Source organism: Sesamum indicum, linkage group LG7 (assembly GCF_000512975.1).
Source record: "Sesamum indicum cultivar Zhongzhi No. 13 linkage group LG7, S_indicum_v1.0, whole genome shotgun sequence".
NCBI lineage: Eukaryota > Viridiplantae > Streptophyta > Magnoliopsida > Lamiales > Pedaliaceae > Sesamum > Sesamum indicum.
In genome coordinates, this window is record NC_026151.1 from 7,308,476 (window position 1) to 7,332,287 (window position 23,812).

Below are 23,812 nucleotides of genomic sequence, written 5' to 3' on the forward strand. Positions count from 1 at the left end.
GGTCGTCCGGTCTCTTAAAAAAAGGCGATTTTCACCCCCTACTGGGTTTTGCATGTCGCAAACAGCCCACTTTGTAGCCCGATTGACGGTTCGAGCGGTCCGACCGGGCAGGCTGGGTTGGGTTTTACAATACTCGTTTCTACAACTCATATATAGTATGCATCAATATTTATATGAGTGTGCTTGCAGCTTGGCTATGACATAGATGGCAAGGAGCTTGATGATCTTTTTGCACGTTTCAAAGATGTCGCAGGAAATAAGAAGGTAGTTCAAATTCTCTCCTTGTTGCTGAATTCTGCAAGAATGATATGATGAGAAAAAGAATCTGTTTATTATTTTGGCTCAAATTTTTTAGGATCCTAAAGTAAAAAGGATTAGGATAAGCATGGGTGAGCACTGGAACCTGTTTTTTTTTATTGATTCAACCTGATACATTAAATTCTTTAGTAAACAGTAATTCTTTTAACTTTTTCCTGGAAATCATTGGTTGGCTTTGATACTGTTTTTCTTGTCTTTGCCTCTTGACTTTTCAGTCATTCTAACAAGTAACTGGCCTTAATAACCAACATATAGCATTTAACATTCTTGGTGCATGAATGTGATTCATGTTTCACCTGGTAATGTGGAGATATTTGAGCATACTTGTTTATACTATGTTGATTTTCCAGATTATCACCGACGATGATCTAATTGCCCTAGTATCTGATGAAGTTTTCCAGCCATTAGTTGTTTGGAAACTTGAAGATGTACAGGCATGTCTACATCCTACTTGTTTCAGTTTAATGGTTGATCATTCAATATAATTTTGGAAAAATAGGACGGTTCATCCAAGTCCCAATGGGTGTCTCTCATTGACAGGTTACTTGTGGATCTCTTGGCCTTTCAACTGCAACAGTCAAACTAATTGATGCGAATGGTGATGAGCATATTTCTTGTTCGGTTGGAACAGGGCCAGTCGATGCAGCATACAAGGCGGTTGATCTTATTGTTAAGGTCTGCAACTTCAAGAAATTGCAGTTGCTTGTACATTGTTTTGTCATGCTAATTTGAACAAGTTGAAGCTGGAAAAATAAGAATGGTTCTCATGCTCTTGTGTTGCTATAAAAGTCAATTTTGAATAGACAAACATACGTATGCATATAACATGTGTGAAGTTAGTTATTTTGAACTTCCATATGATAGTTTTTGCTGCAGTTGAGTTGCTTTACCAAGTTGTTTATGTCAATGAAGTTCCTTAAGTAACTTACACTTCTGGAGACCGTATAATAAAGATATCCATTTGTGTGCAATCCCAGATGTAAACTAAAAAATTTGAGTCATTTAGACCAGGATTTGTTGGCTGAGTTGAGAGTACTCAGTAGCTCTCTGATTACATTATTACCTTTATCCTGACTCCACGGTTCGACCTCTAGATTCTTTTATTAGTTGGGTACTCATACATATCTCAGTTCTTTTGATATCTTAAACCAGCATTGCTAACTAGTTTTTCCACTTTCTTGCAGGTTCCTGTCACACTTCTTGAGTATACCATGAATGCAGTGACTGAAGGCATCGATGCTATAGCCACAACAAGGGTTCTAATTCGTGGAGAAGATAGTATTACCTCAACCCATGCTTTGACTGGAGAAACTATCAACCGGGCATTCAGGTAAGAAAATATTTCACAACTTTTTATTCCAGAATAAAAAAGTAAAAGAAGAAGAAGAAGAAGAAAAGATAACAATCAGAGTGGCATTTTTACTCTTCAGAGTTGAAAAACATTGTTTCTTCTCTGCAGTGGAACTGGAGCAGCAATGGATATCGTTATCTCAAGTGTTCGAGCCTACGTTGGGGCACTGAACAAGCTACTGGGCTTCAAGAATCGCGTAGAAACCGAGGATCCCAGTCAAAGCAAGGTGCTGAATGCATATAAATGAAGTAATAGTAAGGTTATTAGCAACTGAATCAGAAATCCGTTGTGAAAATAATTAAAGATTGTAGTATTTATGAGTTAGTACTAAATTTAGCACCAAAAAATTGTGTGCTAGCCTAATTTTGGTTATGTTGTATGCTCCAACTCTTATATAAGTTTGATGTATTTATTGTTTTGATGGATGTGTAGTGATATAAATACTGGATGAGAAAAAATAAATAATGTAAGATTCAGATTCCAATAGGTGCATAATAGAAACAGAATTATTACCTTATAGTTGGACCATTACAACTTCTAATTAATTGTAGACCAAAAATATGTCTGGCAAATTGCCAAGTCCAATTTATAAAAATCATGAATTTTATAAATGATGTCATACTTTTCTTTTTAAAATTATAAATCAAGAAGGTAGAAGGGAAACATTGTGAATTTAAAGCGAATGTCCTATAAGAATTTGGTGATTCATTCGAAGTAATGCCCAACAACTTATTGGATTGATTGTTTTGCTATTTTTGTGTTAAATATATTTTCTCTTTAAAATTGTTTTGTCTAAATTACACATAGGCACACAACGCAAGGTCGTGGATATGATGGTGATCGAGAGATATGCAGTTATTATTTTAATTATTTAAGTTCATTATCAATTAATTAATTGAGTTGACATTATTTTCTTTTTAAAGAAGAGAAATTTGGGCTCGAACCTAGATTGTGCTCGACCCCCCAACGCTCATTCTACTAAAAAGAAATAAATATTCAAGCTTGATAGTTGCTAAATAGAACATCAATAATCCTATTTGTTCATATTTGCGTGGAGGTCTCATTTCACAGATGTTAGTGTTTTGATGCTAGTGCATGTAAAGAGATGCTTGTCATGCATGATTGCATATTTTCTTTTTCTTTCTTTTTTTTTTTATGGTGGAGTCGTAACACTAATTAAGATATATATTTCTTTTAATTATGATAGTCATTAAACTTGAAACAACATTATGATATTGTATCTCATGTATTGCACTTTGAATTCTTTTCTTATTACAATGTGGTCATCATAGGAGATATTTTGAATACAATAATATTTTAAGTATAAAAATTGATTTAAAAAATACATTATCTATCTAGTTGAATATGAGATTTCTTATGCTTTTTACTGTTTTTGTCTTTGAAATTTCTTGTTGGAGATTGAATGGCTGCATTATCAAGTAAAATAAACATAGTAAATTTGGATTTTGAGATAAAAATGCGCTTATGATAACACAATACAGAGGATGTCATAAATTTTGATACTGTACTTTATATTGGTTTGCACTTAAGGTACATAGTCTTTGACCTGAGATAGTATCAATTTTGATCTTATAATTTTTAAACATAACAGAAATAATACAGTTACTGTTCATTGATTAAGCTGAACACACTTTTGAGATAAAACTAAACCTTCATAAATTCATAGCTTGTTTTGAGCTCCTTGTCACCGGGTATTCCAAACCCTCGATTTACGAACTTCTACCAACCACAATACCACAACAGATGATCCACAGGTACTTGACTCCTTCAATTACAGACAACACAACCATAACCTAGAAAGTACTTCAGAATAGAAACTTCATAAAATTCTGGACAAACAGATTAAACAAAAACCTAAACTTTTATTGAAGAAATATCACACACACACACACACATATACATATATATATATATATATTTTTTCTCTACTGGAGGAGATAACTCTTTAACCAGAGGACTGGATTCTGAAGGAAAATCCCCATACATTGAAAAACTAGACACTCAAAAATTCTTTAGAGGATTTTATAGCTATATTAATAATTAAAAGAGTTGGAGAAATTTTCAATGATTCCCATTTGCTTTCTAGTTTCTTATTTATAATAGTTCATGGACTTTAAATTCGGACTTCAGATTTGTGTTAGATACGTCATTGAGTTGGTCGTCTGCTTTGGCTCCCACTTTTCAGATATGACTATTATGCTTTGTTGGCAACTGCTTTTCCAACTGTTGCAATCCTATTTTTTCAGACTAGGCCTGTTTTATTTGTTTTTGTCAATAGTAATTTTTTTGATTTTTTAAATTTTGAGGTTTTAGCTTTATCCTGTAAAATTTTTTTAGTGTCTTTCACCTTTCTTTGGTTAGGATTCAGATTTCTTTGGGTCACTTAGACTTTTGTTCCAAACAAATAAATAAAAAATAAGTCAATCGTAAATGTAGTTTTTATTTATTTATTATTAATATCTATAAATTCGATAAATTTTAATTGATGAAAAGATTTATTTGTTAGAATAAAGCAAAGCTTTTTTAAGCTATAGATATTTATGTAATAACACCAAATTTGATGGAATTTAATTATTATTATTTTTAGGGATAATTACACTCCCCTCCCTTGAGGTTTATTTTAATTACACAGAGACCCCTTGTAGTTTGAAAAATTACACCTAGTACCCTTACTTTTATTTTGGAAAAAATACAAGCAACCTCTTATGATATTGCAAATGAGCAAGTTACCCCCTTAAGAAAAAAAATAGAGATTTACCTCCCTATATTTTTTAAAATACAATAATTTACTCCCTATAATTTTTAAAATGAAGCAATTTACCTCCATGTAATTGATCACTTCTGTCAAGTGTTTTGACATCTTTTAGAATTGGAGGTATTAGGTGTTACATGAAATTTATATGTAATTAGATAAATTTTAGGATATCTTCGTGTAATTAGATCAAATTTCGAGCAGTGGTGTAATTATCCTTATTTTTTATTTATATATATTTTCTCTCATTAAATGAATTATATAGATTTTGTGCTTGCTCGCTCGCTCTCGGACACTTAGTCATGGCAAATTTAGGTCCTACTGATGCTAGTGCCGCCAAAATCGAACCTGGCCTTGTTGAGGCTACTGTTGCAGCGCCGTCTCAGGGGAGATTACTGTTTTCCGAAGAGTCAGGCGGCTGCGCTCCAGGAGACGCAGCAGATGCTTCTGATGATTCTGGAAACAACGGTAAGCACTTTCCCGGACAAGAAGACACCCGCCCCGTCGTCGTCCAAGAACCTGGTGCATATGACACCGACTTGCCTAACAAACCGAAGATGGGTGTCCCAGCAATTATAGAACAAACTACAGCCAAGATACAAGAAGAAGAGCAGGTTCAGTGTTCGGAGAAATGCGCGCTTAAGAATCCAATGATTGACGACACTGCATTTATCCAGGTTTCCCTTCTCGGAAATGGGAAATGTGATGGTGACGGTAATGGTACCGAGAGGAATAGGAAGCCGGAAGAAACCAAGGAGATAAAGGAGAAGAAGCCTAAACGAAGAGGAGGAAGGGCTAGGAAAAACAAGGACTTTTTGAACTTTACCCCCAATGAAAAGAATGAGAAGAGACTGCAGTATTCAAGAAAGGAGATGGAGGCTCTGAGGTTTCAGGAGTTGGAAGATCAGAAGAAGAAGTGGGTTGAGGTGTATTGCGGTCTCGGTCAGCAGGTGGCTCAGGAGTATGATGGACTGGCCGAATTGGCTAACATTCATCAGAAGCATGGTGTGCCGAGCTTTGACTTTGATCCTCGGCCCCAGTTCCTGAAATCAGCTAATTTGGGTATGTTTTTCTACTATTAGTATTATACATTTTATTCTTATGTTTTGTTTGGGATTTGTTATGCTTCAACCAAGATCTTTTGCTACCTTGTTCAATGAAGAGATGACTCTCACTGGGGCACATTCTTGTTATTCCTATTACTTGTTATTTGATCTTCTTGATCTACATTCTATAAATTGTATGGCAAATTTGTTATTTCTTTGGTGGATCATCCTTCTGAATATTTGCTCATGTTATCCATGTTTCTAGTGTTGTGCTTTGTATTTTTCGTAAGGTGCTTTATTTGGTGGAAGTGTTCCAGAAAAGATACTTCATTTTGTGATAATTGCAAACTAGATTGAGAATGCATGATGGAACTATGTAAGGGATCAAAGATCAAATGCGATAATTACTCTAGAGTTGCCTTATAGCAGTCCAAATCAGACAGAACATCTTTGCGGGTGCTTCAAATTTTGAATCATCATTTTTTATGGTCAAGCATGCTTGTTTAATCTCTACCTTTATTTTGTTTTTGAGTAAGCTTTATCTGGAGTCTTAAAAAGGCAATTAATTTAAAGCTGACAGCTAATCAAAGGTGTATCCGTTATCTTCATGGTGTGTGTCTATATATTATCCTACATCTTCTGTCATCTTCTTTTCTTTTCCTATTTCTCCTCTCTTGCTCATATCTGTTTATTTTAGGCTGTTAGATTATGGGAATAACCTATATGAATGTTGATCCTTCTTCGTCCCTCCCTCTAAGAATTTGCTTGCATCTTTTCTTTTCTTCTCTAAGTTGTTTTTGTTGTGTGTGGTGGGGGGAAATGGTGGTTGTTTTGAGGGGTGGGTGGGGTGGGTTCCTGGTTTTTAATTCTTTTGCCACATGTGTTACTCTTGTTTATCAATTTGATGTTCTATTTTTCTGTGTTTGGCGGTATTATGACTGCAACGGGAAATAGAAACCATCTAAATATCTTTGTGTACTAAAAAATGACCTAGTTATAACCTTGTTTGTGAAATACCGGAAATATATCTTTAGTTTGCTACTAAAAATAGAATCAATAGGACTCTTATCCCTGCTTAAGTGCATAATTGCCTAGTTTAGCGCATTGGGATTAGGAATCAGTATCCTGTATGTGGATCATTGTATAGCTATGCACTGATTTTGAACCAAAAATATATAGGAATTTACATTTGTGAATTTGAGGGTGCTAGGTGCCTTCTCTTGTAAAATGAACAGAAATTTGATTTGGAATATTGAGTAGTTATTACTTGAATGATGGAAATTTGGTTTTTGGATGTCAGATGATCAACTTGTATAATTTTCTTTCAGTTTCAGTATCTTTGTTTAGTTATATGATAAGATTGCACTAACATTGCATACATTTTTCAGGTGAAGACTGCCTGAAGTTTGCTGATAACCAAGCTGAAAATTTGAATACATCAGATCCTGCCTCCTCTCCTCCTTATATTGATGAAATTGACTGCTCGGTTGTGGAAGGAGAGTGCAGCCAAGATGATGATAGTGATGAAGACTACAGTAGCATTCAGAGGCCAGCCTTTTTGGTTAAAGGAGAACCTGATTTTGATTCTGGCCCTCCCCAAGATGGACTTGAGTATCTTAGGCGTGTAAGGTATCATTTAAGCTTCCAAGATTGTGTGGTAATGCAATTTGTCTGAATGTTTTCTTTGTGGTTTTACTGAATGTTGTCACTGAAGATCTACGTAATGCATGCTGGGTCATTCTTTTGCTTGTGTATGTTGTTTCTGTTACTATAGAGAAGAATGATACACCTTGTTGGTTTTGTTATTTTCAAATACTTAAATATTTAAGTATTTCCCGGTTTAGTTTCTCCCAATAGAAACAAACAACACAAAATTGGGCTAATTTTCTTATAAATATCAATTTTGTGGTTGTCATGGAGACATATATCATTGCCATCTCAAGTGTAATAATTTTATTTCATGTTAGTTGCATTACTAACAATGGTATATATAAGCATTTTTGCCAATTTTAGTTCCACTCAATAGAATAAACAACCGAAAATAACTGCTAAAAGATTGTGGCTTAAATCTCGTATATAAATCAATTTTCAGTTTATAGTGACGTATGTCATACCATCTCAAGTGTAATAACTGCTATTCCATTTTTAGTTGCATTAATAACTCTCTAGAATACTGATCTTAGTACTGCTGCTTGGTGTTATCATTTAGACAACAAAATGCAATAAATCACAATGGTAACAATGGAGCTTTTTAGGGCTAAAGTGGCATTTTGCGATGAATTCCACCCTTTTTCCAGGAAAAGATAGAAAAGCTTACTAGTGTTTCAGGTACTTTATTGTCTGGAAACCAACCTTTTACTTGATGTATTTACATGTTATGATTATGTGATACTGTTTGGTATGACTCGCTAAACTTTTGCATCTGTGGTTGTGTTTTTTTTCATTTCTTTCTGTCCGAGATTTAGCTTGTCCACTCATTTGAAACTGGATATCATCCAGAAACAGCTCCAGCTCATGTCTGAGAGAAGGCATAGCATTCCGGTGTAAGAAAGAAATAACTTGTAGCCCTAGAAGATACTTGATGCCCTTAGTTTAGAGAAGTGGTTGGTGGGCTAACATGACGATACATACTTAATATATGGGCTTGAGAATTGGTTTAGACCTCGCAAGTTCGACATGAGATCTTCTGAATTGCTTGGGTTTTTGAGTGAGTCAAAGGTAGGGCTGATGCCTATTAGGGACTATACCAATGAGAAAGATGTGGTGCAAAGAGTTGTCTTATCTTTGATATAATAACATGCCGTTGTTTGACGGATTTACATCTCGATACTATGCAATAAAGAAGTTTAGACTGGTGTTCGAATTGGGAAGATATTAGAAAATATTCAAACTGGTTTTCAACCTGGGGGGATTTATGAAAAGATCCGAACAAGTACAGGTATTAATTGTATTGAGGTGTTATCAGATTAGTTGATTGGTTATCATAGTACTGCTGGCTCCTTTATTCTAGTTAGATTGCTCGTCATAGATTGACCCTACGTGTTTGAAACTTAATTGACGTAGAAGTTTGGCAATCTGTGATGCGGACAATTATCCATGTGTAACTTTTTCTTGAAGGAGGACCTCACAGTGATTACTATTTTCATTTTCTACTTTGAAAATAAGTGTCCTGGGACCTAATTCATAAGTGCATTACTTGTTTTATAGGTGGGAGGCTGCTAGAATCCCCAAGGTAACAGTTGCTAAGGTTAATATAATCAAAGAACAAAGTCCCTATATGCCTCAAGTTCCTGACATCATGATGTGCCCGGAGCACTTATTGCCGCTCAAACAGTGGGAGGACAGCTTTCTTGACGATTTTTCAGAGCTGAGACTGGTAAATATTGTTGATCCTTCCTTCTTTTTTGTTATGGCCTTAGTTTCTCTTTCGATGGATTTTCATTTGATTTGCATAAAGTGAGGCCTTACATACACGTCTTTGTCACTCAAACCATATATAGGATGCCCCACAGAATGAGGAACGAGTCGAAATATTGTGACACTTTAGTGCTCATACTTGAATAAAAAACATGGAGCTTGAGTCTCGAGAGGCTAGTCAATTATCTATTTGTCAAATATCTATGTAGACAAAACTGACATGTATTAAAAATACTCACATTCAATTGGAAGCACAAGAAACTAGTTTACTCTGTCTCTATAAAGTAGAAGAGAACCAAGCATCAATTCACCGAAGGAAGCATGTTGGTGGACCAAGGGCAAGTCATGATCAGACTCATCAAAGCTTGGCTCCACATTGAACTTTTATTCGATCACCCAAGTTTAGCCATAGGCAGCTGGGCCACTCAGTTGTCCCATCAGCTATCGCTTTATCATCATGAAGAATTAGTTCTTATAAGCTGTCCAGACTTTCTCAAGATTTGACAAGATTCTTTGCCACTGATGAAAGAACAATTGATTCGCCGAAAGTGACGATGAGAACTAGTTGGAGATAGAGCACTAGGATGATTTGAATTTAGATAAACTGGGAAAGATAACAATTCAAGTCCGAAATGGTAGTGAAAAATGTATTTAAGTATTGGAGAATGTAAATACAAACATAAGTCGGTACGCACAAGATGCAATAAAAGAACCTACAAGTTGCTTTTACAGAGTTAGTAAAAGAATCAACTACTAAATATAAATTGACAAGTCGACCAAGAAATGATTTTATTTCAAGTGAGTAGAAATGTAAAGTTTATATTTCTTTTTGCATGTCTGTATTTCTCCACGCAATTCTTTGCTTATGAGCAAGTGAACATAGAGTTATTTGTATATGTGCAAACACACCAAGATTGAAGAAGAACCAAATATGGCAACCATCCTTCTTAAAATAAAAGAAACAACTTTTAATTAAGATTATAATCTTATCTTCACAAATAACATTTTCTAGCTTGTTCATGCTGTAAAAAGAATAAAACTACCCTTAAAGAACACTAATAAAGAAATATAATAACCTTAGCAATTGAAATATGTTGTATCTCATAATATAAAGAATTTAGTGATCCCATTGGTTCTTAATTTATTACAATCTTATTGCATAAGAACCGAATGTTTTTCAATGTGTTTATTTTCCAATTGACAATTGTACTTTTCATCCCACTGGATAGAAGGTCCACATATGTAGTCCAAAGTTAGACTGGTTCAATAAATTTAGTCCCAAGTTCAAAAATCATGCACGAAGCCTTTTTTTTTAAAAAAACAATAAATTAAAATCTACCGTTAAGAAACAAATGTATACAGTTAGTTTCCCTTTTCTTTTTCCTTCTCTTTTGGAGTATGAAATGTATATTTAAAGATTTTTTTGTCAAAATCCACTTTTAAATATAAAGGAGGACAAAATAGAAACTAGTAACATCCAAGAAGATATGAATTTAAATAAATAATTGTAGCTTGTTTCACTTTTAGATGATGTGAAAATTATTTTTTACTAAGTCACATGATTTTATCTATGACACATTGTAGAAACTACTATTTAATAATTATGAATATGCCATAATTTATTATAGTTTTCATTTCTTAATGGCATAACATAATTTCTTACTTATGTCTACATTCGGTTTCCACTTTGAAATAATTTTCAAATTGAATATCATTATTAAGATGAAGTACAACTCCTAGAATATAGTATTTACACTAACGGTTTGACCAAAAAGAATCAGAGCTGTTTAACTATTTTTTAATGCATGTATTATGTTTGTATAATCTGAGTTTTTACTGGTGGAGATTATTACTTACATGATCAATTAATTTGCACAATAGTTGAAAAATGTGTACAGTATATGTATGGGTGAATAATTAGAAGTTACTTGCTACTCTGAATTGAACACTTGATGCTCATATCATACTTGTTAAACAACATACTTAAATTTTAAAATATTTTATATTTTTCTTCACGGTTATTTTTATTTGAAATCTAAATTATGCATTAAATTATTTATAAGTATTGATATATATTTTACAATTGATAGATACAGATTTTAATAATTTTGAAAATATTAGTTATTACTGCATAGTTATGTCTATCTTGTATCATTATATCATAATTGTTAATTAGAATTATGTAGTGAAGCATACAAAATATGTTAAGATAATCCTCTAGCATATTAAGTACATGAATAAAGCGTGTTCGTGCTGTATCGTATCATGTCCATGTACATGCATCATAGCCGGTTAATACTTTTAAAATATTATTTTTGTTTAAAAAATTAATACTACCGTAAATTTATAAGTATGAGACAATACTATTATTGAAAGCTAATCTTATTTTTCCAATTTATATGTGCATGTTTTAGGCATTGAAATATTAAAAATTTCAGAATACGTGTTACTTATATAAATATATAAACTATTTACATTATTTTTTTTAATTTATAAATATCAAGTTTATGTATTATATGCACGTATAAATAACTTATACATATTTTTTGTATATGTAACAATTATACATAAAATATACAAAAAAAAATTAAAATAATAATAATAATAGGGGGGGTTTGAAGTGAGTTCAGGCAACTCGGATCCGCCCCGGACCCATTTAAGGCCTCAAACCCCACCCCAACTGGGTCTGGTCCTACCCGGATGCATTGCCATCCCTACACATAATAAAGAATCCACCCACAAGTATTGGTATTATAAATAATCCATTGTTATGCCATTTCCCCTTTTGATTGAACTCGAATTACAGAATTTCCTTTCAGATATTCCAGAATTATTTGCAAAGTGTGCAATTGTTATGTCCTTGAGCCATTCATGAACTCACTGCTCAACCGAGAGCTATCTATTACATTGGGTCTTGTATGAGATAAATAAATTAGATGCCCTACGAGTCTTTTGATAGTGGCCATCTGCAATTGTATTTCGATCTTCATTTCTTCTAACTTGTGCTTTTGTTCCAGCGGATACTAGGTCAAGATCCCTACTTTCTGATCTCTTTCTACGAGTCTAGCACATTTTCTTTGTGATACGCCTTTGTTTAGGATATGACACCTCACTTCCAAGTATCACAACTTTCACTAACTTTTTTAATTTCGAACTCCTTCGCCAAATTTTTCTTTATTTTTGGCTTTTTGACATGATATCTTGACTTAAAATAATGCTACCACATATACCAACACAGAAGTAAGCTGACATTCTCTAGATTGCCCGTCCCATCATTAGCATTGTCTTTGTAAACCTACCACACCATGCTCTTGGTAGTTGTTTCAGACCATCAAATGGCTTCTTGAATCTGTGGACTTTGTTCTCTTAAACTCTCCCTTTACTCCCAATGTTAGCAGCATGAAAGCATCTTCCACCAAACCTCTTAGAAACTTTGTTCTTGTGTCAAATTCGTATTATGCTGAGGATGGAATTGTTTGAGAAAGGCTGTAGCTTCAAAGATTTAGATACATAATCTTCAGGAGACTACTTAAAAAAAAGGCTAGTTTAAAAAAAAGAATTAGAAAACATTCGCAGTCCCACGGGCAATTGCTTTGGAACCATATGAGAAATACAAAGAAAGAATTTTATATAATCGGTAATGAGATAGTACAATGGAAGATTCTAAATAGGCTTAAGTTGAACTGGTCAAAGATAATCTTGTCTTGATAATATTGTTGAACCTACCAGTATCATTCACATAAAAAAGAATCTACCGTTGAGCGTGACACGTGATCTTGAACAAGAAAAACTGAAGGGGGTGTATGTGTATAACAAAAATATGTAGTTTTAGCACCGTGCAGTGCAAGATTTGCTATTGTATCTTAACATTGCCATATGGAACTGAAAACATCTATCTTCTTTCAGGCTTTTATGCGTATTGATCTTCAGGGTTCCGGTGAAGAAAATTCAATCAAATTGCAATCTGTTCAAGTAGAAGATATTTTGGTTCAGATGCTTGAAAGTGCTAGCTTTGAGAAATTTGATATAACATCTAAAGATGATTCCAGCTCCTCCGAAGCTTCCTGCAAATTGGAGGCAAATGATACCAAAGTTGATCCACATTCTTCTCAAAAACACAGTATCATAAGTGATCCACCTACCCTCTCTATGATTTCGAAAATGGATTCTGCTGCTCGAATTTCAATGCTAAAAAGACGAATAAGCTCCATAGAGAAAATGAACAGATTACCTCTCAATGATAGTTTATGGTTGTTTGCACTTTGTGCTGCAGTGGATTGCCCCCTTGATGCCGACACAAGTGCAGCCCTTAGGTCTCTACTCCGAAAGTGTGCAAGCTTGCGAGCTGCAAAAACAGAAGTAGACGACGAAGTTATTATTCTAAACATTCTTGTGACTATATCAGGGAAATACTTTGGACAGTTAGAGAAGTAACTAGGATAAGGTTTCCACCTGAGGCTTCCAAGTTGGATCAAATTTCATGCATTACTGGTACAATTAGCATGTAGAAGATGCATTTCTGAGCTGTCCCATTTTCCCCTCTTTTTCTTCCCTATCATTTGCTACAGCTTTTCTCCTTTCTCAAGTATTCATAAGAAAACCCCACATCGTGAGCTTTGTCCACTGCTAATGTACACTTTGCTAATCGCACTTTGGTCTTTCTTAGAGGGTCAGGAATACTATAACTATTTATAGTGTGGACCTTGCCTATGGAGTCTAAGATTGCCTAAGAATGCTTAATACCGCTACCTACCTCAGTGCTCATCTTGTGTCTGCAGCTCTAACTCATCTTCATATTCCGCAATACCTCCGACCTATAATGCACGGATACGGCGATGCCAACACCACAGCATGAAAAGTTAAAAAAAAATGACACAACAGGGCAAGCACTAGCATGGCTATGTTTTTTTATTATATACATGTTCTTAATTTCTCGTCAAATTAGAATATGTAATAAGAAAAATATTAACATAAAAACATAAATTAAGCACGTTTTTATGTCTAAATTCTTAACCAAACGTGAGTTAAAAAATATACATAAATTATTTTAATCTATAGATAATAATAATAAGAATAATAATAATGATGATGAAGATGATGATTGAACAATTTTAATTATTTTTTATTATTTTATTTATATATATATATATATAATAAGATCATTTAAGAACTATATAAAATTATGTGCAAGTATTTTAATAATTTGATGTATATATATTTTTATTTTTTTACTACTTATATTACTATTAATTTAATTAGTGGTTTATATTTATAATAATAAATTAAAATATTGTACTATATGTTTAATATATTTTATAATTAATATTATAATATTTAATATAAGTTATTTATTATAATAAAATTTTATTAAATTTATAGAAAATTTGAGCTCTGACTCGAGCTCGTTGGACAAGCTGACGAGCTTGAGCACATCATATATAGTTCGAGCTTGATGAAAATCGAGCTAACGAACTTGAGCTCGAGCTCAACTCGTTTACGCTCCTATTTTTAGTCCAAAAAATATATTTTTTCTTAACATTTTTTACATTTTAAATTCAATTTAAATTTTTCTTAATTGAAAATAACATATTTTAATTACAATAAATTAAAATATAATTAGTAAGTTAAATAATTCAAATTTATAAGTTGCATTATTTAACTTCTAACACCACTGCAATGATTTTTCATCTAATTATTCATTATGCCCATTAAATAGAAGAGACAGGAATGTTTATTGAATTTCATAATTACTATTTCTCTTTCGATGGGTTACAACAGTAATGTGTTTCGTAAACATTTCGAAAAGAAAAATACAAATATTCTTTAATTATGCTTAAAATACTCGAGGCAAATCATACTTTAAAATTATTCTTATTTACCAGTATCACAAAGTTGATACAACTTTTTACTATGAGAACGAAGTTCTTATATTTATATATACTCCTGCACATGCATCTCATAAACATCTCAACTGCTTGCATAACTAAAGGAACTAGGACAGTCTCAATGGCCATTCCCGGTCCGCAACAATGGCTCTCTTCCAGTCTCTGACACATCTCTTCCCCAAGCCCTCTCCTTCCAGATGTTCTCGACTTCCTCAAATGTCAAACCCTTTGTCTCCGGCACCAAAATTGCCACAAATGCAAACGCAGCAACAGCCACCGCAGCGAGTATCAAGAAAGTCGGGCCAGTGCCGACGGCCTCTGCCACCGACAGAAAACTTTGTGCTACTATGAGATTTGATATCCAATTCACAGTAGCTGACATGCCTCCGCAAAGTCCTCGATAGGCTTCCGGGTATATTTCTGAGTTGACAGTCCACGGCACAGGGCCCATGCCGGGTGCAAAGAAAGCAATATAAAGAGCCAAACCAACAACTGCAATCCAACCATAGAGCGCGTTCATGGAACCATATGGCTCCAAGATAAATGCCACAGCAAGGATAATAAGAGATATGGTTACTCCAGATAAGCTACTGAGTGCTAATTTCCTACGACCAACATGATCGATGAGGTAAATTCCAAGAATTGTGCCCAGGGCGTTCATGAATGCAACAATGAGGGACAGCAGAAGTGCTAATTGGTTGGAGTTAAAGCCAGCCATCTGAACGATGGTTGGGCTGTAATACATGACAGTGTTGATGCCAGTGAACTGTTGGAATGCCTGCAAAATCAAGATTCAAGTTTCACTACCTACAAATTCCTGTGGAAAACAAGTTTTGATATAACAAAGTAACTTAAACCACTTTGACCTATCTGACTTGAATCTGTTTCACAGATAATCCGTGCCTTTACTTCTTTTGAGCTCAGATGGATTAATGCAGTTACATACAAGTGGACATTTCACCCACCTCCCTGACCTAATTCTGTACCATCACCACAATGGTTTACACACTACAGAAACAAGGGTGCGTGTATGACAAGAAAAATACCCTTTAAAATAGGTTACATTAGTTATGACAATTATTGGGTAACTAGCTAACAAGTAGTAGCGTTAATATTACCTGCAGCCCAGCTCCAGCTAGAAAAGCAAGCCTTAGCTCTTTCACTCTGAAGACATCAGAGTAACTGACACGAGTCTCTCTTTGCCGCTCCTCGACAAGTGCAGTAGCGAGCTGATCAATCTCCTCTTCCAACCGATATGGATCATAAATTTTTGAAAGGACCACAATGGCTTCAGACTTATCCTTCTGTGAGAATTCAGCAAGATGTTAAACGAAAAATATATATGATAAAAGGTCTCAAGAAACACAGATGTGCTAGAAACCAAAACTGCACCTTCAGATAAAGCCAGCGTGGAGACTCTGGCAAAAATAGCATAAGAAAAAATTGAATAATAGCAGGCAACCCGGATACCCCAAGCATCCAGCGCCATGTACCTGGAACCTGTTAAATATAAACACAAAAATTCACCAACAATCCAAGCAAATATTTAACTCATTTCCATTACATCATTAGCTGTTATTCTCCAGAAAATCATTTTTCCAGCAAGTTTTGTTTTCCAGTTATACCACCCTTATCTGGCTTATCTTCTGCTATTGACCTACTTACATAAAAGAAAACAGCTATTTGAGAAAACATGCACAAAAGTTCACAAGATTTAAGTAGAAATACACAAGAACGACAAACCACAAGTGGCTTCAGAAATAAGGTTCAGAGAATTAACAAGCAGGAAACCTAATCTAAACCGTGACATGGTAAGTAAGCAACCAGTGGAGGTAGGCCATGTAGAGTGCAGATCTCCAGAAGTTAGTCCCTTTCATGCCAAGATATTCCACCAAAGTTGGAAAAGGCTATTAGTGTATTTGAATCAACAAAAAATAGCTAATTCAACCCAATTTCCTGAAAAGGAACAAGAAAGAAACTCATAGGGTGACTTGCTCAAGGCCAAAAGAAATCAGCCTCCAAGCCCACCTCCACATCCCCAACCCGCACTACATAGCCTGAATTTCAGCCATCAAAAATTTGAGAAATGGTGTGTCAACAAATTCTAAAGTCAATGTTCATCCACCACAACCACATTTTTTTTATTTATCAATAGATCCTAAAAAAGAATAGATGTTTTTTTTCTGGCTATAAAAGGGTTGGAGTAGAATAAGGAGCTAAATTCTCCTCATACGCAATTGGAAGATCAACTATGACATCACTTAATCCTCAAACCTTTACTGGCGGAAACTCAATGTGTAAGTAGTAAGTCAACAAAGGAGGAGATAACCCTTGCATTGCGCACTGATGACGATAGACATTAGTGTTAAAGCAAGCACTGGATAGATCGGAAAAAAATAAATTACATATGAAAAAGTATAGGTCTTTCTAAACGATATAACATGTGTTTTATAAGCTAAAGTTGACATATAACCCACAAGGCATAAGAATTTTCAGCTAATAGAATGTGTCAGCCAGTACCGGACGTTATAAGCATCAACCATTCATTGCAGTTGGCATAACCTCAATATTCTGCAAGAACCAATCAAGATGCATCTGCTACAAAGTGAAGCTGATTTTCTTGGTGAAGAGGCACCAGATAAAGTTACCAAGCCATACACAAGAATAATAGATTTATTACACTGACAAGTACGAATAAAAATCTTGCAGCCTTTCGCTAACACTGCTTCTGCTCCCAAGCCTCTACATGAAAAAAAAAAAAAAATCAACCACCAATTTGTTGTCGACCAAGTTACTCTCTAGCACAAGTTGAGGGCTTCAGCAAGCATGCATATGGTGAAAGGACATGTATACAATGTTCTCTTCTAAAAGATAATGCTGACTCTGCCGTTCTACAAAAGTTGGTTCCAACTAAGAAAGGTACAATTTTTCCAGATAATAATAAAAATGCACAACAGTCTTTGCACACTGCTAGGATATTAGAATTCCAAGAATAAAGCTACGCTGCGTTATTTATTATATGGGATTGACAAAATCTATCTGAGACATTACTTAAAAACTAAAAAAAGAAGAAACTGTTATAAGAGAAAGGCAGCATAGTAAAAGCAGATAACCAAGGCAGTAAACTGACCTCAGTAAAAGCAAGATTCACAAGGTAAGAAAGAAATTGTCCACCAGTAATCATCAGAACGTTTGTGCTCACTAGACCACCCCTAATTTCTGATGGAGAAGCCTCAGCGATATACACTGGAGCAGTGACAGATGCTACACCCACACCCAGGCCAACCAAGAGCCGCCCTAGAATAAGAACGTAAGGATTTGGAGCTGCTGCCATGACAACGGATCCAAGTGCAAACACAACATCTGCAGAGAGAGTAGCTTTTTTCCGCCCGAAAGCATCATTAATCCAACCCCCTACTGCAGCTCCAATCATGGCACCAACCAAAGCCATGCTGACAATTGTTTCCTGGAAATGTATTGAGTTAAAACTTTAAAAGATAATGACTCCAAAATTCTATTGGAATAAACTACTCATAAATGCTGAAGAACTAAGGAGGTTAAAATATCCCACTATATAATTGGCTAAATCTTTCATTGCTTGATAGCATTATAGTGGGAGAATGAATTCAAATTTTATGTAAGTATGACGAATGGTTTCCACAGAATAAAATCCTAATGAAAAATAACATTTTCATACATCAGGAGTTAAGAAACAGTGGAGACAAAAGAGATTGAGAGACAGTAGCATTTCACAACAAGTTCAGCTTCCCAATATGAAAAGCAGTGGGAAAAACTGTAAGCTCTGCCATAATTCTAATCAGTCACCTCCAGAATAATTTATCCTTATTAAAGAGCAAATATAACATCCATCATTCAGATTTTTGCATACCTGTAGAAAGCTACTCCGGTTTACCTCCTCAAATTCATCTCGTATATACAGAAGGGCTCCTGATATTACTCCTGTGATCAAATGAAAGACTTGAAAAGAGATTTTGCAAGATAGATACAGATATTAAGTGCTCTAGTCTACTTTAAAGCTAATTGAAAACGAAATAATTTTTTATGCAAGAAAGATGTATGGATAAAGCTTAAAAAGAAGGGTAAATTACAACAACCTCCCCTGAGGTTTGGTATAATTACGAATATCCCCTTGTATTTGAAAAATTACCAATACCCCCTAATTTTAATGGTCGTCTATCAATTAGCCTAATCCGATAGGTTTTTATCCATTTTTTGTGGTGAATAGACCAAAATGCCGTTGTGGATTAAGAATAACAATTTTATTTATTTATTAAATTTTTTTAATGAACAAAGTCGATAATTTTTAAAATTTTTCCATCCACCGCGTCCAATATTTTTTACAAACTTTTAATTTTTTAAATAAAATAACAAAAATACAGTAAGAGCAAAGTTAACAATTTGATACTTCCGTCCAAGGATTACATAATTTTATCAAATATCAAGGGGTGGGGTTATTTGTAATTTTTCAAAAAAAGGGAGGCATTCGTAATAATGCCAAATCTTAGGAAAGGTTATTGTAATTTATTCTAAAAAAGAATATACACAGCAATTCTTAAATGCTATAACTACAGAAAGACCACACCAGACGCTGCAGACTTCATGAAAGTACACAAAACGAGTGTGGCTATCGCAATGTCAGAGGTTCGTTTGTTGAATTTGACAAGTACAAGAATAGCCAGGGCCTAAAAAGTTGATAAATATTTTATTTTATCAATGACGTGAAAAACAGAATATATCATAGATAAAATATCATGGGACATTATTTCTCCTTTCACCAAGACCCTTTTGTCTCAGCAACATGGTCATCCAGAGATTGAATTAAAAGAACACAGAAAGAGAGCTGTTCCAAATGCAAGTCAATCTCGTTGCATAATCAAACAAGGAAAATTTACACTATCAAAAGTATTTGGCATCTATTAAAATACTAAATTTATAGATACTTATTTTCTAGGGTTTGTCTTTGGCACCAAACCATGGTTTTTAATTTAGTAGAAAAATGTTTCTTCTTCTTGTTTTGGTTTTAGCAAAGAAATGTGCATTACTTTCTAACTTTTTGTTCTTTTTCTTCTTATAAAAGATTCTTTCCTTTTAAAAAAAATAACAAAAACTTTTAATGTTCCTTTTAAAATAACTTTTTTAAAAATGTGTGCTTCTTCCTCTTTTTAATTGTTTTCCCAAAGAAACGCATATTCAATTTATGCGCCTTTCGTCCTTTTTTTGATCTTTGATTTTTATGTTTTAATGAGAAAACACGAAACCATTTTATTTATTTTTTAAAGGTCAAGTATATATGTTGATTATAGTATATGTTACCTAAATACATAGAAACAAATATTTTATTCTTTACTAGAAATATAATCAAATTTCCCATGTTTCCTGAAGTATGTTTACATGGGGTTTGTATATGGGTATAGTAATTCTCCTTTTGTTCTATATTTATTGTCTGGAATGAGTGTATAAATACTACTTTTTTACTTAAGTATGTTGGCATGGAGTTGGTGTGTAAGTGTACTAACTCTACTTTTGTACTATGTCTATTGTCGGTTTTATTCAAGTTAAAAATGAACTTCTGGAATAGACATGATTCATTTTCCATTTGTAAGTTTTCGAATTATATCAATGTATATTGTTATCATATGTTGGAAACTGACTTGACATTTAACCTTAAATGTTTATAAGGAACAAATGTAAATTAAACAAATTATATTATTTAAAGTTTTTTCTTAATGAGACTCCCACCTACTAATGAAATGTATGTGCAAGCAATTTCAATTTATTGTTTAGGGGTGTTCATGAATTAAACACACCGAACCGAACTGAGATCGAAAATTCGGTGTGTCCTAAAACCGAACTGAAAAATTCAGTTCGATATTTGATTTTTATTTTCTTGAAAATTCAGTATTTGGTTCGGTTTCTATTTTTAGCATTGAACATACTGTACCGGTTACTGAAATAATTTTTATTTTATATTAATTACTTTTACATTATTTTTACTTTTTAAATATTTAAAAAATAAATAAAAAGTGTAATTATTATTTTTAATATTTAATATTTAATTACTTTTTTATTTTACTAAAAAAAGTATACCAAAAAAAGAAATTGGTATATTAGCAATACCAAACTGAAACTGGTTTAGTTTTACCGAATACACAGCCCTATAATGTTGTTCTTGGCCAAATCAATTGTTCTACACAGCAATCGTCTTTGATACTTTTTTTTTTTTTAATAGGAATCGTCTTTGATACTCTTGATTTTTAAAGTTTTATGTAACTACCTTTATCAAACTATTTCCAATCAAATTAAAATAAAATATAATATATTTACAAAATATAATTTAACATCTACAATATAAGTTATCCTCCACCAAGAACAAAAAGACAAGGGGTTCTAGACATATCTTTACACAGTCTACTAAAAATACCCAAAAACACACCCATATCTTTCCCTTTCTCTTTCTCTCTCTATCTTTCTAGAACAAACAACATCAAATTAAAAATAAGCCCAAAACAGCCAAAGGAACTTAACAATGAAAATCTCTTAACATAACGCCTGTTGAAATCAAAAACAAATTTTGAGAAAAAATAAAAGACATGGAGTCAGCTACTACTCACCGAATCGCACAAATGATCTTAAAGTTACATTCAATCCAAGAAGCCTGACAATCATTTCCAATAGCATGTTCACATTCAGGCAGGAAAACACACACACACACACACACACAAGAAGCAGCAGCAGCAACAGAAGAAAGCAATTCACGAAATAATGGCGAAAAAAAGGAAGTAATTAATTTGAAGAAAAACCGAGCAATTACCGGTGTCATATCCGAAGAGAAGACCACCAATACCAGCAACAACAGTCAATCCCAGCACATAAGAGTTGCTAAAATACGTGATCCTCCTATTACTCCCTCCCAAATAACCGGAACTCTCCGCAAATGACTGGATCGTCATCTCCCCCCTTACAGATTGACTGATCAACAATCTATTCACGCCGATTCCCGGACAAAATCAACGAAAAAAAATCCAACCAAAATCAGAGAAATGGTGCTCCGATTTCACAAGGGTATCCGTGAAGCGGTTTGAACTACTCACAATCTACAAACAAAAAAAGAAAATCAGCCGGCTGATGCAGCTGCAGAGCGAGGATATGGGAGGTTTTAGTACAAAAAATGAAATGGCAACGCAAATGTAGTGAGCAGAAGAAATGGGAGAGAAAATTGGAAAGGTCTGATTTTGGATAAGCCCCTGTAATAATAATATTATTGTAATTGCCTCAAACAACCAAAATATATTGGAATTGTGGCCTGAGATTTCCTTCAATTTTTTAATTGTCTATTTAAGAAATTGAGTTTTAATTTGTGACTATCATCAGAATCTGATGTATTTTAGTGTAGTAAATCATTCCGTGTGTTTCACGTTATGGGACCCTTTTCCTTCCTAATATATATATATATGTGGATATAAATGTGCAGGCCATTCTTCCTATTGAATTTATATATTTTTTTATTTTTAATTATATTGATTCAATTGATGTATTACTAAAAGAAAGTATCATAATTTTTAGAGTTATTTAGATAATTTCATATTTAACTATGATTGCTCGATCGTTTTATTTTGTCTACAAACAAATATATCCTTGGTTTGCTCCGATGAGATGAGGTGAAAAATGAATGTAGCTAATTTTCAAATTGTTCAATTTTTTTTAACTAATAATAATTATATAATGATCATATCAACATCTCGATAAATTGAGTAACACGTCGATCCAATTCAATAATTATATCAATAGGACCAAGAACAACGAATAAATTATAATAATTCATATAAAGTAAGACAAAGACTCACGTATTTGGTGGGAGTCGAATCCATAACATCAAATTTGTTCATGAAAACTCAACTTGTGATTTAAAATTTTCTGATGTAAATCAGTTAAATCTTTTTTTTTAAACCATTCTTTCAAATCCAAATCAATTAATGCTGACGTAACCATATTAATATTATTGATTATACTTTTGCTAAAAATTTCACTTTCGTTGTATTTGGATAAATGAATTTAAAATTAGAGATTTTATTTTAATTATAAAGAAGATTGTTAATATTTCAACTCTTGTTTCGAATTATATTTTTAAAAATAATAATGTGTTTTAAATTCATTTAGTGTGAAGTAAATTAAAAACTAGTCATTGAGATGGAGACTTTATCTTTTTGTAGTGTGCAGTTGGTATGAATTAAAATTGGTGAAATATTCTCAAATGTCTTCTATTTGACCTCAATTTTTTTTCAAATACTAACTTCAATAAAGAAATTATCTTTAGATATAAAAAAAAAAAAGCAAATATAATTGTAATAATGTGGAGAGAAAGACATATTAGTTTTGAACTATAGCGTGACATGACCATACTTTTATATATATATATATATATTAGCTGTAAAAATACATTCGACGAATGAGTGTAATTTAAATTTTTATTATATTTTTTTATCAAAATAAAATAAGAATAATAAATGCATTTAAAGGTATATTTGTCAATAAATATTTTGCGAACCGAATTAATTACTTTATGAGTCTTATCTTTAGTAAATACTACTAGCGACTGAAGTATATTTTAAGCGTGTGCATAATTTAATTTTTTACTATACTTCAATAAAATTAGAGGGATAATATAAATAAATAACCATACCTAATAAATGAATTGTGTATATGCACAATTTACTCTCGGTTAGTAAGCTCTGCAATAATTCCAGCATTAGGTTTAAATTCTATCCATCTTATTGTGTTATGTAGGACCACAAGACTAATGAAGTGGTTGCAGTAGGATGTAAATGGACTTTTAAACTTAAATTAAAGGTTGATAGCTCAATAAAAAGATTCAAAGCTAGGTTAGTTGCAAAATGTTACAATCAAGTAGAAGGTATAGCCTATGTAAATAGCTTCTCCCTAGTTGCCAAGGCAGTAACAGTTAGATTATTCGCAACAGTAGCTGCAAAATTTAAATGCCATA

At 33.3% G+C, this 23,812-nt stretch overlaps 3 protein-coding genes across 3 annotated transcripts in view; 2 read left to right on the plus strand and 1 right to left on the minus strand.

Moving 5' to 3' along the window:
- The window catches only part of LOC105166490 (2-isopropylmalate synthase A), a 9,604-nt gene extending 7,451 nt beyond the window's left edge, over nt 1-2,153 (plus strand). The window contains exons 8-12 of the mRNA XM_011085866.2: nt 190-264; nt 669-752; nt 859-993; nt 1,503-1,648; nt 1,778-2,153. Of these exons, the coding sequence (XP_011084168.1) occupies nt 190-264; nt 669-752; nt 859-993; nt 1,503-1,648; nt 1,778-1,916 (579 nt within the window). The 3' untranslated portion in view covers nt 1,917-2,153. The remainder of the gene's footprint in view (nt 1-189; nt 265-668; nt 753-858; nt 994-1,502; nt 1,649-1,777) is intronic.
- LOC105166491 lies at nt 4,722-13,528 on the plus strand. Its single transcript, XM_011085868.2, has 4 exons — nt 4,722-5,504; nt 6,877-7,117; nt 8,696-8,864; nt 12,812-13,528. The coding sequence occupies exons 1-4, from the start codon at nt 4,745-4,747 to the stop codon at nt 13,337-13,339; spliced, it is 1,698 nt and encodes a 565-aa protein (XP_011084170.1). The 5' UTR covers nt 4,722-4,744; the 3' UTR covers nt 13,340-13,528.
- On the minus strand, nt 14,733-22,093 carry LOC105166492 (inositol transporter 1). The gene is made up of 6 exons (XM_011085870.2): nt 21,623-22,093; nt 18,680-18,750; nt 17,921-18,256; nt 16,183-16,290; nt 15,909-16,094; nt 14,733-15,568 (listed from the first exon to the last, which is right to left on the minus strand). The coding sequence occupies exons 1-6, from the start codon at nt 21,759-21,761 to the stop codon at nt 14,909-14,911; spliced, it is 1,500 nt and encodes a 499-aa protein (XP_011084172.1). The 5' UTR covers nt 21,762-22,093; the 3' UTR covers nt 14,733-14,908.

What these genes read in the sequence shown, in the direction of transcription:
- LOC105166492 (XM_011085870.2), bottom strand. Translation starts at nt 21,761, where the DNA reads ATGACGATCCAGTCATTTGCGGAGAGTTCCGGTTATTTGGGAGGGAGT. An exon ending in TCTCTTCGGATATGACACCG is followed by an intron (nt 18,751 to 21,622) that starts GTAATTGCTCGG and finishes ATTTGATCACAG; the next exon opens with GAGTAATATCAGGAGCCCTT. An exon ending in TAGCTGGAGCTGGGCTGCAG is followed by an intron (nt 15,569 to 15,908) that starts GTAATATTAACG and finishes TTGATTTTGCAG; the next exon opens with GCATTCCAACAGTTCACTGG.
- LOC105166491 (XM_011085868.2), top strand. Translation starts at nt 4,745, where the DNA reads ATGGCAAATTTAGGTCCTACTGATGCTAGTGCCGCCAAAATCGAACCT. An exon ending in CCTGAAATCAGCTAATTTGG is followed by an intron (nt 5,505 to 6,876) that starts GTATGTTTTTCT and finishes TACATTTTTCAG; the next exon opens with GTGAAGACTGCCTGAAGTTT. An exon ending in ATTTTTCAGAGCTGAGACTG is followed by an intron (nt 8,865 to 12,811) that starts GTAAATATTGTT and finishes ATCTTCTTTCAG; the next exon opens with GCTTTTATGCGTATTGATCT.